General features: G+C 57.5%; 2 protein-coding genes across 7 annotated transcripts; both read right to left on the bottom strand.

Annotated features, from left to right (window-relative positions):
- Positions 1 to 573: 573 nt before the first annotated feature.
- LOC138110649 (interferon lambda receptor 1-like) lies at positions 574 to 9,219 on the bottom strand. 4 transcript variants are annotated; one of them, XM_069015805.1, is made up of 8 exons: positions 7,494 to 9,219; positions 6,735 to 6,904; positions 6,070 to 6,190; positions 5,133 to 5,386; positions 3,951 to 4,129; positions 3,364 to 3,517; positions 2,963 to 3,090; positions 574 to 2,636 (listed from the first exon to the last, which is right to left on the bottom strand). In XM_069015805.1, the coding sequence occupies exons 2-8, from the start codon at positions 6,802 to 6,804 to the stop codon at positions 1,821 to 1,823; spliced, it is 1,722 nt and encodes a 573-aa protein (XP_068871906.1). In that variant the 5' UTR covers positions 6,805 to 6,904; positions 7,494 to 9,219; the 3' UTR covers positions 574 to 1,820. The 4 variants fall into 4 exon arrangements, with proteins under 4 accessions (XP_068871906.1, XP_068871907.1, XP_068871908.1 ...); XM_069015806.1 differs by lacking the exon at positions 7,494 to 9,219 and having other exon boundaries at positions 5,184 to 5,386; positions 6,735 to 7,288; XM_069015807.1 differs by lacking the exon at positions 7,494 to 9,219 and having other exon boundaries at positions 5,133 to 5,305; positions 6,735 to 7,288.
- Positions 9,220 to 9,305: 86 nt separating this feature from the next.
- Positions 9,306 to 16,773, bottom strand: FAAH2 (fatty acid amide hydrolase 2). 3 transcript variants are annotated; one of them, XM_069015811.1, is made up of 12 exons: positions 16,545 to 16,773; positions 16,216 to 16,298; positions 15,799 to 15,932; positions 15,296 to 15,505; positions 14,776 to 14,895; positions 14,155 to 14,290; positions 13,266 to 13,383; positions 12,834 to 12,953; positions 12,460 to 12,564; positions 11,836 to 11,947; positions 10,978 to 11,172; positions 9,306 to 10,327 (listed from the first exon to the last, which is right to left on the bottom strand). In XM_069015811.1, the coding sequence occupies exons 1-12, from the start codon at positions 16,740 to 16,742 to the stop codon at positions 10,152 to 10,154; spliced, it is 1,707 nt and encodes a 568-aa protein (XP_068871912.1). In that variant the 5' UTR covers positions 16,743 to 16,773; the 3' UTR covers positions 9,306 to 10,151. The 3 variants fall into 3 exon arrangements, with proteins under 3 accessions (XP_068871912.1, XP_068871911.1, XP_068871910.1); XM_069015810.1 differs by lacking the exon at positions 12,460 to 12,564 and having other exon boundaries at positions 16,545 to 16,768; XM_069015809.1 differs by lacking the exon at positions 12,460 to 12,564 and having other exon boundaries at positions 10,210 to 10,327; positions 11,117 to 11,172; positions 16,545 to 16,772.
- Positions 16,774 to 17,674: the final 901 nt, after the last annotated feature.

Here is a 17,674-nt window from a genome sequence, read left to right as displayed (position 1 = left end):
GTTCAGCCACCCCTGAGCCAGGGCAAGCCCCTGCTGCCAGTGAGTGACTGCCCGAATCACCAGTGTCCTGCCACAGACTCAGGAAAGAGCTGGTCCTCTTCTGACCTGCAGAGACCTGGCCAGCTGTGATCAGAGCACAGCCCTGGCACAAGCCCAGCACCCACAACACAGCAGTTGTGGGACCCAGACCGGGAGAAACTGCACTGGTCCCCTGTCCTGGCAAACCACCCAGGACTGGGCTGGAGCAGCATGATGGACAATCTGCTGGGTCTGGACAAGCTCCTGCCTGGGATGTGGCTCCTGCCCAGAGTCTGTGGCACAAACAGTGGAGCAGCTCTGACAGTCAGTCAGTCTGTGCCTCAGACCATGCAGTGACCTTCCAGAGTGGCATGGGATTGGAGGCCCTGTGGGCTATGGGGATGAGGTAACTGATCAAACAGGGCTCCAGGCATGTAGGGCTTGACCATGACCTTGAGGCAGATCAGAGACTGTGAGGGACTGGACACCAACTTCGTAGGCAGCAAAAAGCGTATGGGCAATACATGTGTTCCTCAAGCAGCTCTTGGGACTGTCTTTTCAATTTTTTTTTTTTTTTTTTGTTAATTCAGCTCAATTTTTTCAATACACCACACATCCTCACATTGTCTGTGTGGGATTGACCTGGGCTGGATTCCAGGCACACCCCAAAAGCTGCTCCATCGCTCTCCCTACAAGGTCCCAAGTCCTGTTAGCAAACCTGTTTCAGCCTGGGCTCCTCTCTCCATGGGGCCACAGGTCCTGCCTGCCAGGAGCTCGCTCCAGCCATGAGCTTCCCATGGAGTCATGGCCTCATTTGGGCATCTAGTGTGGGGTCCTCCCCAGACTGCAGGTGGATCTCTGCTCCCTCATGGACCTTTGTGGGGTCAGCCTGCAGTACAAGGCAGGGATGGAACATGGCTGGGGTGTCAGGGGTGACTCACAGGGTTGGAACATGGCTCTGCACAGCCCCAAAGGCTCCCCAAGACTGGCAGCACTGTACCTCCATCCCCTCCACCAGCTGCCCGGATGCTAGACACCCATTTCTCACCTCTTCCCAGATCCAGAGTAATTCTTGTGAGTCCAGGAGCCTGGATTTGTCACCACATTTTGACTCCACTGATCCCAGCCTGTGGCACAGCACAAGGATGTTTCCCCTTGCCTCTGTGGCTTCAGGCACAGCCTCAAAACACATCCCACGGGACAACTGCAGAGCAGAGCTTCTCAGTTGTAAATCACTTCAGTGCTGGCAGCAGGAATAATAAATGTATCCCCATGGTGCTAAAAACCAGTCTTTTCCCACAGGATGGCGAGACAGAGATTGTGGGTGCAATTTCCTGCCAGGAAAGCCCCAAGTTTACCCAGTGCCTTTCCTGACTGCTGCACAGGGAAGGGCCGTGCTATGTCTCTAACACAGAAACAATGAATAGAGAAGCCAGTTTTCTATAATAAATTAGTGATATTTAAAACCAGCTCCAGCACACGATCAGCATTTCCACAGAAGTAAAAAACCCCAACATTCTTTCATTAAAGAGCTTTATAAATATATATGTATATATGAGTGTTACATACATTTGCATTAGTATAGGTACTGTACCATACATGCACACATACAGACAGATAAATAGGTAAGAGTTTTGGGTGTTCAGCTTTGGTCCATGCTCCTTATGCTTTGTCTCAAGAGCACCAAACCCCAGAGGAAAGCTCTGGATCGTGCCCATCCTTGGCGGTCGTGCCCAGAATATGCCTCTGCCTGCCCCACTCCCATCCCCAGCCCGGCACCAGCAGGTTGGGACAGGCAGGCATCATAGCCGGGGAGCTCCAGGGTGCCCCCACTTCTCACTGCCAGATGGGGCACGTGGCTCGTAGCCAGAGAAAGCAGGTGCCTGCGGGACGCTGAGGGGCGAGGGGAGCAGCTGGCAGGGGCTGGAGACACCCAGTTCTGCCTGCTCCGAGTAGCCTCGCTGCACGGCGCTGTCACCTGGCTCTGGCTCAGTCTCGACACCCAGCAGGGGTTGGAGAGCAGAGAGGAGCTGCCCTCCCTCCTCCTCAGCACTGGCCGGGATCTTCACGGAGCTGAGCCGGACCCAGTGTCCAGCCGTGCCGAGACTCTCCTGCAGGTACTCCTGGCTGCAGCTCCTGCTCGGCATGGGCAGAGGAAGGTGGCTGCCGGCTCCCAGGGCTGGGCACTGGCCTTTAAAGTAAAGCTGGAGGTGCAGGGGGAGCCATATCTGAGGTGTCTGGCTGTCCCTGTCACCTATGTAGCTGTTTCCAGTCAGTCCCACTGGCACTGGCTGTTCTGGCACATCATCCCTATCACCTGTCTCCCCATCCTTCTCCAGCCGTGATGGGACCAGAGAACCCCAGGCATGCCCCAGCTGGCTGTGGGTGCAGGATGGGTCTCTTCCCTCAGGGCAGTCTGGGCCAAAGCCATTGGCACAGTAGCCACTCACATCCTGGGCAAGGCCTCGGAGGGGCTGTGGGATTGTGGTTGATGTCTGCCCAGCTGTGGATGGCCTGTGGGAGGGGAGCTCAGTCTGCAGGAACAGGGCCAGTGGGTCCTCCTCAAGCTCGAGGGGAGGAACCTGTATGGCCACACTCAGCTCGCTGTTCTGGAGAGCCTGTGAGGACACAAGCAGTGACATGGTCAGCCTCAGCTGGCCAAAGCCCTGCCAACTTAGGGGTGAAAAACTGTGCTGAACACTGAGGGCTGCACTGCCTGAGACCCCATCCTCCACTGTGACGGATGGCTGACTGATGCCCTCCACCAGTACCTTCTCCTTGGGGGACCGTGCTTCAGACAGCAGGGAAGGCACCTGGATACCAAGATGGGCTTGGTGGTGTGAGAGTTGGAGGAAAGGAGGTGCTGAGCCCCTGCAAATGCAGGGAACCCTGGCTCGGCTATGGCTACACAGAAGGCAGAGGCTGGAGGAGGATCTTCACTCACCAGTGCTTTTGGGAGGCGCGTCTCCAGAGGGCTGGGGAAGACATGCAGCTGGATGAAGCAGAGCCCGGCCACACTCAGTAGCAGCAGCAGGAAGAAGGCACTCAGCATGGCAAGGTCCCATGGAAAGCCTGCCGGGAGGTCACAGCAGGCTAAGGGGTCACTCAAACACATCCCTCCCAGCCCACCCTCCATCAGTGTTTCCCATCCATGCCAGGCTGGGACATTTCAGGAGGCAAGCCCAAGGCAGATGACGAGAAAGCATCGCCCTGAGAGGTCCCCACTGGGCAACAACCCTCACCACAGTGGCTGGGGGTGAGGGGCCCACACCTACACACAAGTTTGTGCTATGAGCAGGACCTGAGATGCAACCGTGCCAGCTGAGATGGTGAGAGTCCTCCCACCTGCAGGGCCTTCTGGAGTCACCAGGCACTGCTCAACCTCCCGGCTCCGCTCCCTTGCCATGTCTGCAGCCACCGTCCGGACACAGTACTGTGTGCTGGGCTTCAGGTGCCCAAAGGTGCAAGGCACTTCCTCACTGCTCCGTTTGCAGGGTACCTGAAAGCAGATGCGACAGGTGGCCACAGTGGCTGGAGGTGGGGTTTGTGCATGGCTCCACTGCTCTGTGCAGCCTCAGCATCGCACTTGCCCCATGGTCCCTCCTCCTGGGCACCTCCAACACTCGGTTCTTTGCCCCAGGAGGTGTTCAGCTCCCAGAGCATCTCCTGAAACACCTGTGGCATCACCTTTCATCTGAACAGAACCAGTCCAGTTCTTCTTACCCAGGGGAGGGAAGGGGTCTCCTGCCTCGCTGAGGTGGGAGCCCCAGACTGGGGGTGCAGAGCACCTGACACCTGCACACACAGCCAGGTGTGGGCAGGGCTGCGGCAAAGCCACCCCCACACCACTGCAACCTGAGATGGTGGCTTTGCTGCACCCAGAGAGCTTGTGCAAGCCCTGCAGCTCTGGGCCCTGCCCAGCTACCACGCACCTGCTGGACAAGCAGGTTCCCCTCGTACAGGTGTAGCCAGTACCACAGCTTCAGCAGCACTCGGTCGACTGGCTTGTAGGAACCAGCTCTTCTCTGGTAGGGAGTGAGTGGTGTGATGATGTTTACGCTGAGGATTTGATCCTGTAGCAGCCAGGACAACTTGGGGGGGCCAACAATTGCTATAGGGAGGGGGGAAAAATAGAAAATTAAGGCCTTCAAAGGAAGGCAGGCATTTTGTTTCTCTAGAAATGATATTTTTCTATCTGACATTCCCCTCCCAGAGCACAGAAGCTCCTTGGGTCTTGCCTGATGGCACTTTGTGCTCTGAAACCAGCTCTAGGAATGGCAGCCACCAGGTCTTCATGACAGCCAGCACTGCTTCTGCCTCTTCTTCACACTGACAGACCTGCAGCACCACCAGCTCCCACTGCTGAGGCCTTCACCCCTGAGCCATCCACCAGGGCCTGGAAACCCACTGCCAAGGCCAGCAATCACTTTCTGAGTGCACCCATTTCCATGCCAGTTGGATGCAGAGGGAATGAACAAGGGAATGCAAACTGCCAACGTAGAACCCATTTAGCTGCTCACACATTCAGTTTATTGCAACAACCCCTGTGATGGGGGTCAGGGCAGGGTCCTGAAAATTTTCTAGCTCCAAGAAACCACCAGGCTTTTTGGACAGAACAGCCAGTCTGTGACTGAGAAGAGGCACATTCCCACATCTGGCAAACACAATAGTCAGGGTGAGTGGATCACCAGAGGCTCTGCCCCTGCCTGCACCAGCTTCATCTTGCTGGGGCAAAAACTCCCAGACCATGACAGGGGAGGAAGGTGAGCCTTTCAAAAGGCTCATATTCTCACATACGGAGATATGAGAATCATATCCTTTCCTGCCCCATCTCGCTGTGTTCCCCAGAGACCCAAATTCTCATGGTGCCTCGCGGGCCTGGGGCCTCCTATCCATGGTCCTCACCTCACTGTGTCTCCTCTGTCCTTTTGCTCTTCACCAGCCCTCCTCCAGCAGCTCTGCCCCATCCCTTTCCTCTGGTTAGGTCTCTTGGCTCATTTCCCTCCAGTATCCTCATATGGTTTCCCACTATATCCCATCAGATCTCTCCAAGGACCCTTCTCCCCCTTGGCCCCCCCAGGAAGAGCCCAGCTGGAGCAGCTCCCGGTCCTTACTGTCTCTGTACAGCTGCAGCTCGCTGGAACTGGCCCACTCGGACTGCTCACCTCTGGCCACCGCTCTCACCCGTGCCCAGTAGATATCGTGAATCCTGTCAAAATACAGCTCACACACCCAGGAGCTTCTGCTGTTCCCCCCGCAGGCACCTGCCTTGGTCCAGTTCGAGGTTCTGCCCAGGGAAAAAGCACAGGGATTGCTTCTTCTCAGCACCTTCCCAGCCCAAAGGGAGGGCTGCCCAGCCGCTGCCATCCTGCCCATGTGGAAAGTGTAGGAAAGCCCAGGTATCAGCCAACAGCATCCCAGGATGCATGAGGAGGGGTGTCACCAGCAAGCTGACTCCCTCCTGGGGACAGATGGCACCTGGCGCTGTGCCCTGACCTGTGCTCTCCACAATGAGAAAACACACAGTCGTGGCAGGGAGAACCCACCAAGGGGTTGAGGCTGTTGAGGCTCTGTGGTACGAGGGAAACCGAGGGAGTGGTGACAGCTGAGCCTCAGAGAAAGGTGACTTTGGCTGGGGGGGTCTTATCAACATGGAGAAAAGAGGACAGAGCCTTCCTTTCAGTGGTGCCTGGCAAAAGGACAAGAGGTGGCAGGCACAGGTTGAAATACAGGAAATCCCATTTAGCATCATGGGAAAAAACCCAAATCCAAAACCTCAGTCCAAAAGCAACCCCTTAGTTTGTTACTGGGCAAGTGACCAGGAAAGGGACCAAGCTGTCCAGGGAGGTTGTCCTGAAGTTGTTCAAAACCCACCAGGACACAGTCCTGAGCTGACCTTGCATGTGCAGGGGTGGGACAAGCCAACTCCACTGCTCTGTCACTCTGTGGCATTTACTGCCAGACAGCAATCCTCTGGCTGCCAGGGGTCCCCAACAGCCTCTGCCAGGGTGTAAGAAGACCAGATCCCTTCACCTCTTTCTCCTCACCTACCTGTTCCTCCACTCCACCTCATAAGTGGCATAGCTGGGTGAGCTGGGGTCTGGCTTCCAGTGCAGCCAGACGTGGAAGTTCCGTGCCTCCAGCTTCACGTCCCGTGGACGCAGTAGCATCCCTGGAGAGGGAGGAGAGGGGCATAGGGCAGCGTCCTGCAGAGTCACCTTGTGGCCTGATGCACAGGTTCCCCAGCTTCAGCCCAGCATGGGCAAACATTGACTTCAAAGCAGGTGCTCAGCACCTGCATCCCCCCAGTGCCTCGCACACTGAGAGCACCTTGTCCATGCTTCTGCCAAAGCAGAGACACAGCTGACAAAACAGGAGAGACAACACCCTGACACAGCTGCTGCTGATCCTGGGGTTTTCTTTCTGTAGTGGTTTGGTTCAAAATATCCATTACTTACCTATTTTCCTTCTGTGAGATAAGAATTAGGAGAAAGCAAAGCAGGCACAAAACTTAAAATTTCTGGGCATAGAGCAGTGAGAGGGGATACACATCAGAAAGTCACCCCAAGACACTTTCTCATCACACCTTGATGATCACTTGGGCCCCTCCTCTTCCCAGGTACCTTCAGTAGGTGTGAGAGGTGACCCTGTGCCTCCCCCTGCCCTGCAGCCAGGGCCCCCCCCAGACTGTGGTGACATCTTCAGCACTGGCTTACCCTGGAGCAGGGAGCAGCTGGCCAGGAACAGCAGCAGGTGCAGGACAGGGCTCATCCTACCACAGCCCATCCATCTGCCCCCACACTACGCTGCCGCACCGGGGGCCATGGAAAGGGATGGGTGTGCTGGAGCTGTTTCGCTACCCACAGACATGACGGGCTGCTGGGACCTGAGATTAAAAACAGGGTATTATTCTCAGAAGCTTCAGCCAGTGAGACTGCCCCATGAAGTCCACATACCTATTGTGGCATAGAGGTGTCCACAGTGGAGGGGCAGGGGACCTTCTGCTGCACCCTGGGGGTGCAGCAGGGCAGGTGCCTTCAGGGCTGTGGTGGTAAGTGAACCTGCAGGGACAGTGGGCAGCTGCCACACTGCTGTGGCACTGTGCACGTGCTGCAGTGACCTTCTGTTGCACCCACCTCTGGCACCCTGTGGTGAGAAGCCATGCTGCCTTTGTCACCGGGATGTGGGTCTGAGAAAGCTCCTCACCTGATGCTCACACCACTGGGGAGGTGACTCAGCCCAGCTCTGGGCATGACTCACACTGGCTCAACCTGTGACACCACTGCCAGGACACCCCCCCCCCCCCCCCTGCCATCCCACAGCCTCCCTGGCCATGTGTGACGGCACCCACAAGGCAAAATGGGGCACAATGAGGGACCCTCTTGGGCTGTAAGAAGAGACCTCAGACTGCAAACCACAGCAGAGGCTGATCCTGCTGGACACCTGCATCTGACACCTGGCCAGTCTCTCCTTACCTTGGCCTTGCCTCACCATTCAGCCATCAGGAATCTTTCCCTGCTCTTGACGGTCATGGAGGTAACCTTCCTCTCCTGGAGCAGACATGCAAGGGTTTTGAGGCCACCACACCAACCTTCTGGTTGTGGGGACACATTCCCCCGTGAAGGTGGGGAGCCCAGGGCCACCTCCAGAGGCGGAGGGGCGAAAGCACCCCTGGCCAGACGGGACACCCATGGGGCTGGCTCACCACTGCCACTCGCTCTTCCCATTTCATGCTGACTCTGCACTCATGTTACAAGTGCTACCACCTCGGCACGTGGGTACAAAACATTCCCCCCATGCTTTCTCTATCCCTTGCAGCATTAAGAGCTTGAAACAAAGAGGAACAGTCAACAAGCAGGGACGTGCAGCTGTAAACTGTGGGCGAGGGCTGAGGTGAGACTTCTGAAACATCAGAGCCGAAGCGCAGGCAGTTGGTCTAGGGATTCCCCCCACCCTGAGGCCAGCAAGAGCCCTCCTGGCCTTGCAACAGAGCCTTTTGAAGGCAGCAGCATTTCTGCCTGGAGGGAGAAGGAGTCTCCAGGGCTGTTCTTGGGGTTTGTGGAGTCACAGAGCTGGGGAACTGATGGAGACCCTAGCACCGGCTGCCTATGCAGGCAGGGACAGGGCTGCTCCCACTGCAGAAGGCAGCACAATGCTTCCCTGAAGCAGCAAGGTTGACTGCAGACTGGTCCCTGCCAGCCCCCCTCTGAACTCCAGCACATCCATTCCCCTTCAGCCATGGCCAGAGGGAAAATTCCCGCAATCTTCCCCATGTTGAGGCAATAACTGAGATTGTGGGGATTTGTCTGCATCCCCATCACACCACCCTGAAGCACCAGCACTCCCCCCTACCTTGATCCAGCATTTTCTCTCTGCGGTATCAGGAACCCACCTTGCCCACCACGCTCTGTTAAACGCAACACCCTCAGCTCAGCAACCCCACGTTTGGCTCCGAGTGTTCACAGGAAGCGTTACCACGGTCTGCTCAGCTGCCCTGCTTCCTCCAGATGGGGGACAGGTCCGTGTTATCTGTGCCACCACGCTGGGAGACGTGATTTGACTTGGGTGGTTTGTACCTCCTTTGCTGAGCCAGGGTTTGTTTTTTTCCTTCCTTGCTTCCTCGTTAGCAACGTCCCAGCTGGGCGCAGCCGCTCAGCAGTGCCCTCTGCACACCAGTGCTGAGGCACAGCCTGTCCCAGCACGCCATCGCAGCTTCCTACGCTACCCCTGCGGGGACCAGCAGTGGTGTGGGGACAGAGAAAAGCACAAGGGGTCAGGCCCGGGGTGACACATGGCAGGGCAGACACAGGTCAGGACATCCCAGCAAAACCAATACCAGGTTTTATCCTTGCCAAGATCAGTGCTACAGGCTGGACACACAGGACTGGGGCCCCTCATTTTGCCCTGGAGAGCACAAGGGACCTGCATGTGGCTCTGCATCTCACCCTCAAGAGCTCCAGGCCTCTGGCTTGTGCTTGTGCTTCCCAGGAGCTGTGCAACCATTACAAGACTAACAGAGCCACTGACAGCAGCATGTGGGGCTCATAAGCACCCTTCAGCTCTGCCAGGAGCCCAGGAGTCACTGTCAGCCTGGCCATTCCAAAACAAGAGTCCTGGAGTGGCCAAGTGCCACCCCTGGGGCCAATGCCAGCATCCCCACTGTTGTCCCTGCACCACTCCAATGGCCAGCAGCTGGGCAGCCCTGACACATCCCTGGTAGAGATGGGCTGGGGCCTGATATGAGCTGGCAGGGTAACAGCCATGAGGAAAAGGACACACAGCCACAGTAGACTGGACACGCTCTTTAATACCTCCCTCAATGAGAACACCTTGTGCTTGCTGCTTGCTCAGATGAGCCACTCACACTGCTGTCCATGTCTGCTCCTGGGGCAGAGGCCAGGCAGCTCAGCAGGACAGGTGGCAGGGGATGCCAGTCAGGCAGGATGATCCTCCCAGAGAGAAGGGGAAGACACAAGCAGGAAATGCTTCATCCAGGGCTGCAAATGCTCTCAGCTGTGCCTGACAGCTGCAGACACCCACCACCCCACAAAGTGCTGCTGGTGAGGCAGGCCTATGGCTCCTCCAGCCCCCTCAACCCCTCTCTCCCCCTTCTCGGTCAGGGTGGGGAGGAAGCCTGCAGGAACGTGGGAGGACTGTAGAGGCTGGCAAGCCTGGGTGCAGCAGGCACAGTCCAGCCCTGTGGGTAGGGTCAGGCCAAGGAGGATCCCCATGGGCCCAGGCAGCCCCGAGGGGTGCTGCACAGCTGGCCCCAGCAGTCTGGAAGCACATCCTCTGCCCAGCTCTCACTCAGCATTTTGAAAGCAGAAGGGTCACAGAGCTGGCCAACTCCACGGTCTGGAAAAGGTGGGTGAGTGCCCACTGCAGGCAGGATGCAGGCAGGACATCCTCAGACTGCGGCACTGGGGCTCCTGAGGGGTTCAGGGAAGGCACGTCTCTCCATGAGAGGGTGCCACAGGGATGAGGACTCCAGTGGCAACAGCCCAGCTGTTCCTGGGCTGGAGGCACCACCAGCCACCCCCAGGAGGGCACAGGGGGATGCAGAGGGAGCAGGCAGTGCCATGATGGGATCAAGCATCAGCACTTGCCACTGTCTCTGTCCCTGCCTCCCAAGGCTAAACTTTCCCCGGTAAAACCCATCCTCCAAAGGCCTTCTCCAGGTACCGGGCCACTGCCAGTGTCAAGTGGTCATTGTAGGCGGCTGCCACCAGCTGGATGCCCAGTGGCAGCCCCTCGCTGCCCAGCCCCAGCGGGCACTGGGTCACCGGCAGGCCCAGGACATTGAAGATGGCTGCAAGAGAGAAGGTTGGATGGATCAGAGTGAGCACAGTGACTGGAAACCATCACTGCCCGGCCCTCCCACCCCAGGCAGGCAAGCTGCTGCTACACAGCACCAACATCCTGGGAGCTGGTGCTTCATGCAGCACTGCTGAGACATGGTGACGAAGGACATCACTGATCAGATTCACAGTGCCCACATCAAGGATGGCACACACCATGGCATGCCAAATATGGGACATTCCTGCCCCAGGCACCAGCCCTCCATCACTCCAAAGCCAGGCAGCACTGACACTAGCACTGAGGTGTCCAGACCACATGGGACCCACACAGGGTGCCCCCAGGCTGTACCCCAAGAGATGGAGGCTCTCAGGTTCCTGCTAAACTGCAGTGGCAGCTGTAACACCTCTGGGGCATGGAGGCCCCCAATATCACACATAGAAGTCAGACTTGGAAAAGGTAAAAGATGCCACACAGCAGGAAGCACAACAACCCTTGCCCCACTCTCTGGAGCAGCAAGACCCCCTTCTTTGCTGCACAGCCCACCATCAGCAATGAGAACACTCTGGGTTCAACACCCCAGCTGCCAGCTCACACTGCTGCCATGGGTGAGACCATCCTGGCAGCCCTAGCTGCAACTCCACAGGAGCCAGGGCTGCTCACCTGTGTAGGCAAAATTGAAGGGCATGCAGATGGGGGAGTGGTGCTTGGGGGCGATGGTGGGGTGCGAGGGGTAGAGGAGCACCCCATCCGGCCCCAGCAGCGCCTCCATCTCCTCCTGTAGGCTCTTCCCCATGCTCACCAGCTTGGCCTTCCCACTGAGGTTGAGGTTCACCAGCTTCTCTGTCAGTCCGAGGGCTGCAGCGAAAGATAGAAATGGGGACAAGGGTGAGTGAGAGGACTGTGGGCTGTGTGGGACAAAAACACATTACCCAGCCACACGCAGCATCCCCTGCTTCTGGTGAGGCCCCCCACGTACCCTCCTCTCTGCCAGTAGCCACAGCAGATTGCCCCTAGCGCAACTTTGTGGGCAGCATCCCCCCAGCTCTGCCAAGGGAAAGGCATTCAGCCTGCCCCTTCCTTCCAGCTCTTCCAGGCAGTGGGGTTGAGCAGAGCTGGCAGAATGACCCCAGCACTCATTAGACAGCAGCACAACTGCGCTAATTAGGGTTCTCTAGTACCTGCTGCTATGAAACAAGATCAGTGCAGACCCTGACTGTTCCCTCTGAGCCTGTAGCAGTTCTGGCAGGGCTCACAGCAGGAGTGAACCCTGCCCTCAGCTCCATCATCCTCACTTCTTCTCCCACAATACCCACTACCGTTTATCAAAGATCCACCCAGCTCTCTTGAGCTTGCATGTCACTCAAAGACACGGAGTGTCATTACAAAACTAGGCTGAAGCTGCTCAGGGCAAACCCTGAGTTCCTTCACTGGGCATTGGACGGGTAATAATACCTGCATTTAACAACTTGCCCACCCCACCACTACCTCTGCACCTCCCAGGACCCCTCGCAGCATTACCGATAGCTGGGAAAGTGTGAGAAGACATCCCCACGAGCCACTTCATCAGCTCCCACAGCGGCCACACTGGCTTCCCGTGGTCCCCCAGCAGGTCTGTGAATCTTTGTGCCTCCTGTAACACACCCGCTCCCCACGTCAGCACAGCCAACATGCAGCAGGGAGGCACAGGCTGGCAAGAGACAGTGAAATTCCAGCTGTCCCATTATCCCAATGTGAGGCCTTCCTGCTTTTACACAGGAGATGCCCATCAGGAGTGCTCCACAGCTCTGACACTGATCCAGGGCAGCAGCAGGAGTATCTTTCCCTGCCAGAGACAGCAAGGAGACGGGAGAGCCCCCAAAGCAGCACCCAACTGACATGATGCAAGGGAGGCATTTCCTCCTATGATATGACCATGGGACCAGGAAGAAGGAGCAGAGGAGCCAGATAAACCCTCCTTAGTGTGGTGGGGCTGGGCTGTTTCATCACTGCTTCTGCACCAGGAATGCACAAGTTATGACACTCCCAGAAGTTTATTTTATTACAAAACACTTTCCTGTATGCACAGAGCATAGCACAGCAGCTGCAATTCCAGGGAAAAATAACGCAGGCAGGCCTCCTGCTGGAAAGCTGCTAATCCCCTACCTGCCCTGGCATCCCAAAGGGTGTTAATCCCAGCCTACAAGTCAGAAGACACAGCATGGGGCAAAGAGCAAGGCAGGATGTCCCCTGCTTGGCTGACATACCAACCTGCACGGAAAATGTCAATGTGCCAAAACAACCTCCCCCTCCCTATTACCACATTGCTCCTCTGCTGAGAGCCATGGCCTCATCCCACAGGAAAGCAAGGGAGAAGGGGCTGTGCAGCTTTAGAAGAAGGGAGGTCTAAGAGGGCAAATGGAGCAGGGAAAGCCCCTGGGCAGGTTTTGGAAGCCTACAGCTCTCCACAGCTGGCCCAAACAGCTGATTCTTCCCTGCTGCCATCCAAGTTACGCCTTTGCCAGCTCACTCTGACACACCTGCCCCTCGCTGTCCTTGGACGACATCATGGCTGACCAGATCTGGAAAGAATACTTCATCTTGTGGATTGCCACACGCTGAACTTGGACCCCAAGGTCATTTTCAAGGTGCTCCACCACCTGAAGGGAAGTGCAAGGATAGGTTTGTTTCCACAAGGATGTGATGCACTGCCATCAGCCCATGGAAACTACAGAGAAGAGGGTAAGGGGACCTACTTGCAAGATCTTCCCCTTGTTTCTCCTTTAGCCTTGAAGAAGAAAAAGTCCTTTCCACTTTTTAACCCCTGAAAGCACAGGACTGGGATGCAATGTTGCCTCCCCAGTCCTTCATCCCACTGGCCCCTGCAGGAGCCACACAGAGCAGCTCTTTCCCCTCCCCAAGTTCTATCTTCAGGTTCACCCCAGTGAGTACCATCCTCCACTGCTTCCTACCTTCTTTTGGGCCTGCAAGATTTCCTTGTCCACAGGCGACACAAAAATGGACCCGCCATCATGATCCATGCAGTGGAATTTGATTTTCTCCAGTGACACTTTTTCATTCAGTTTCAGTCTGGGAAAGGAACGGTGCTTTGTCACAAATCCATCCCCAGCTCCTTTGCAGCTGCTAGAGATTCTCACAAGCTCGTTATGTGTCCTCAGGAGACCCTGTTCCGTCCCTCAGGGAGGCAAGGTGAGAACCTGAAGACACACAGACACCTACTGCCCACAACGCATCCAGATGCTCACCCGCCCCCTCAGTCCCAGCAAGTTTCTGTTGGAAAAATTCTCATCTCTCCAGAAGCACCTTGTGATTACAAACCCTGGCTGCAGCCAAGGCTGGGATTGCACAAGAGCCAGGGAAAAAATGAAGTGGTAATGGAGAAAGCAACTGTGTGCAGGCTGTGGCAAAAAAGAGGGCTGCCCCATGTGCCCCATCTCCGTTCTGCTCCTCACTGGCACACAGCACGCTCTTGGTTGCATGGACCAAGAACTGAAGGAACTGAACTGGCTGTGATGTGGGATGGAAAACTCATTCAACAACAGGAAAAAGGTCCTGTAATATCCAGGAGGAAGGCCAGCCCTGGGAGGGGAGGGGTGTGTGGGACAGCTCACTGGTGAAGGGGGACCTATCAGTCTGCTCATGGCTGCCGGTTCCCTGGAGGACATGGGTGGTAGGAAGGGCAGTCCCAGCAGCCAAGGTCCTGCTGAAGCCAGGAGCAGAGGAAGGAAATCAGTAACAAGCAAATTGGGTGGGGTGCAGACCTGTCTCGTACAAAGGACTAATACACTGTGAGAGCTGCCGACTCCAGCTCAGCAGCTGGGAGCAGTGGGAACAACTCACTTGCTAACCCCGGGACCGGCCATGACTCTCAACATAGGCTCCAGGTCCTCTGCGTAGCGGCACATGGGCCCTGTGCACAGGTAGCTGGTCCGCACGCCGTGAGCGTTTGGGAACTGGCCATCGTTGGGCACCACCCCTGAGAGCAGAGATGTCAGGTACCACCCCGAGTATCATCTCCAGACAGGGCAGCCCTGCTGGGGGTCTTTGGGTACAGGGAGACATGGTTCCCCAGGGATTGCACACCCCACAAGTGCTGATGGCAAGGGGCATAGGGTGGGGAAGGGAGGAAAAGCACCCAGTCAGTACACTGAAAGCCAGAGAAACATCCCAGCAGATCCCAACCTTGTGAAAACATCCCATTCTGAGGATACAATACTTGGGTAAACCCCCTCCTGTCTCCCACGTGCCTGGCATTCTATCACCAAAAGCTTCCCAGCTGCCAAGCCCAGCTGTGCTCCCTCAACTGGCTTGTCCCATGCAAGGAGTTACCTGACTCCTTACAGCAATCCCACCAGTGACCAGCACAGAGGTGTCCTGAATGGGTTCATCCCACAGCCCCCATTCCACCTCATGGCATTTCTGCTGGCAGGGAGGAGGAGGAGACCCCAACACCAACCCTACCTGTCGTGGGTTTATGGCCAAAGACTCCATTGAAGAAGGCAGGCATCCGGATGCTGCCGCCGATGTCAGAGCCCACACCTATGACTGAGCAGGCAGCTGCCAGGACACTGCCCTCCCCACCTGCACAGGAGAAAACATGGCAAAACCCCACAGGTTTATGGTGCAAATCATCCAGCAAAGCAGGAGAACCTCGCAGTGAGGGTGGGGGCCTAAAAAGCAAGAGGGGTGGGGGGCACCTTGGCTTTTGTGGTAGCTGGGGGACAGCTGGAGAATGCGGGCCAAAGGGATTTTCCTGCTGAACTACGACAGAGCAAACTGAAGCAATGCCAGATGAAACACCCAAAAGAGGCAAAGTAGCTGGACCTCCGAATAGACTACAGTGGTACCCAGGAAAGAGGCCTGTAAGCTCTGCAAGAGCCCAGGGACACATTAATAGCTGTGTGCAGAGACTTGGAACTCTTCCCTTGCTGTATTTTAACCTGTCACTCGTGCAGGACTGTGCTGAGGTGCCAGGGTTCACCTGAGCTGCCGCCGACAATCCTCTGCAGGTCATAAGGGTTGTTGGTCCGCCCATAGACCCTGTTGCTGGACTCGTACCACATGCAGAGCTCGCTGCAGTTGGTGACACCCAGCGGGATGGCACCCGCTTGCTTCAGCCGCGACACCACTGTGGCATCTGAGGTGGCAATCACGTCACGACGGTTGACCAAGCCAGAGGTGTTGGGCATCCCTGTGGTGCCAAGGTCAACAGGAGGGAGGCATCAGGGCCAGTGCCCCCAGACGATCCCAGTCTGCAGGAAGCAGGTTCCCAGTGAGGGCTGCTCCTCTGAGGCACCACAAGCTCTGCAGCACCTATGTGCTACAACAGAACACAAAAGCAGAAGCCCGGGCAGAGCTTGGTGCAAAGCAGGGAAAGGGAAACTACTTCCCTCCAAGCACCTGCCACAGCCACCCACCACTCTGGGGAGCACTTGGCCAAGAGGGAGTAAATCATGACCTGGAGAGGCACAAAGATAAACCCACCGTACAGAGAAAAGGCCTCCTTAACAGTGATGGGAACCCCCAACAAGGGGAACTTCTCCTCCAGGTAGTCATTGCCAGGGCCCTCTGAAAGCAGCTTATCGACCTGCTGGGCTTCCTGCAGGGCCTCCTCAAACCTGCAACAAGTTACCCGGTGATGTTCTGGCGCTGGATCAGAGAGGAGGGGGTCCCCGCAGGGGGGGCAGACCCCAAGTGCGGCAGGAGCTTTTGAGGGAAGTCTTTGCCGGAGCCGGGAGCATCCCGGCCGAGCGGCCGCCGGGCGCTCAGCACGCTGCTGCTGCAGTGGCGGCGCGGGGATCCCCGAGCCCCTGGCGTGGCGCAGCGACCTGGCCTGGGGCCCGAAGGGAGGCAGGCGGGGAGCCACTGTCTCCTCGACCGTGCCATCTACCCCCAGCTCACCTGTCCTTAACCACGGCATTGATGAGGTGATTCACCTCCTTGATCCTCTGCACGTACGCCTCCACCACCTCGATGCATGTCACCTGGGCAGGGGCACAATGGGAACCGCCGTCAGGCGCGGCCGCTGGGCGGCGGAGAGCGAGACCCTCGCTGTTCCCTCGCTTTCCCCCCGCTGTGCCCCGCTTTCCCCCCGCTTTCCCCCCGCTGTGCCCCGCTTTCGCCCCGCTTTCCCCCCGCTGTGCCCCGCTGTGCCCCGCTTTCCCCCCGCTGTCCCCCCGCTGCCCCCCGCTGCCCCCCGCTGCCCCCCCTCCCCGGGGCGCGGGTGGTACCTGCCGCGCGCGGAGCAGCGCCGCCAGGCGCCGCGCGGGCAGCAGCAGGAGCGCGCGCCGCGGCGGCGGGACGGCGCGCGGGACGGCGCGCGCGGGGCCGACGCGCGGCGGCGGCAGCAGCGCGAGCAGCGCGAGGCAGGCGCGCGACAGCAGCCGCAGCAGCAGCGCGAGACAGCGCTCCGCGCGCGACAGCGCCATGGCTGCACTGCGCACGACGCCGCGCGACGCCCCGTTCCGCGCGGAAGTGACGTCAGGGAGACGCACCGCCCGCGTTTCCGTGGCGACCGTGCCGCGTGCGCGGCGGCCTCACCGGCCCGGACCTCCCCGGGAGCGCAGCGGTGCCCGCGGGGACGGAGGGACGGGCGGCCTCGCCCACCTTCTGTCTCGCTGCGCGGCGCTCAGCCTCGCTGTTCCCGGCCCGGCCCGGCCCGGCCCGCTCCTCTGCTCCGGGACAAAGGCAACGGATCGGGGGCGCACACCGCAGCCGAGCTGTGCTGGTGCGAGGTGACAGCGGCGCTCTCGACGTGCGGCGTGTGCGGGTTAGCGAAACGCCCCGGGCAGGGGCTGCACTGACAGCCTCACCTGGACAGGTGCGGCCGCAGTCTGAGGCGCCGGGGCTGAGCCCACGGCCTCAATGACTCCGGGCTGCCCGCGCCGACCTCCTGTGCTGGACTGTGAAGGAGACGCTTCCCTTTCCTGCAGAGGTTGCAGAGGTTGCCCTGCAAAAGCCTGTCTTCAGGGTCAGGCTCTGCACACAAACGCTCTGTCGGGTGTTACCTACCTATTGGACATTAACAACCATCAGTTTAACGTTGACATCAAATTGTAATGTTCTTTTGTATTATAAACACCGAGCCTCATTCTCAAGCTTTCCCCTTGCTATTATCACACTTATTTTTAAACATACTCTGAGGTGTTCAGGTGTTTGATTATGGAAACTGGAAGAGTACTCTATAATCCTCAACTCTCAGGGCAAAAGAATTGGTAATGCTGGGGAAAAAATCATATATTTTAAAGCAAAGATTTAAGCAGCATGTGAGTGGGCCTTACTGCATCTCTTCCCTTCCATATAGTTGGCAATTGAATTATCAGTGCAAAGCAAGGCTACAAAGGGATATATTTCTTGTGAA

Source organism: Aphelocoma coerulescens, chromosome 4A (assembly GCF_041296385.1).
Source record: "Aphelocoma coerulescens isolate FSJ_1873_10779 chromosome 4A, UR_Acoe_1.0, whole genome shotgun sequence".
Lineage (NCBI taxonomy): Eukaryota > Metazoa > Chordata > Aves > Passeriformes > Corvidae > Aphelocoma > Aphelocoma coerulescens.
Note: the sequence above shows the minus strand (reverse complement) of the source record. Positions and strands in the feature narration are given on the sequence as shown.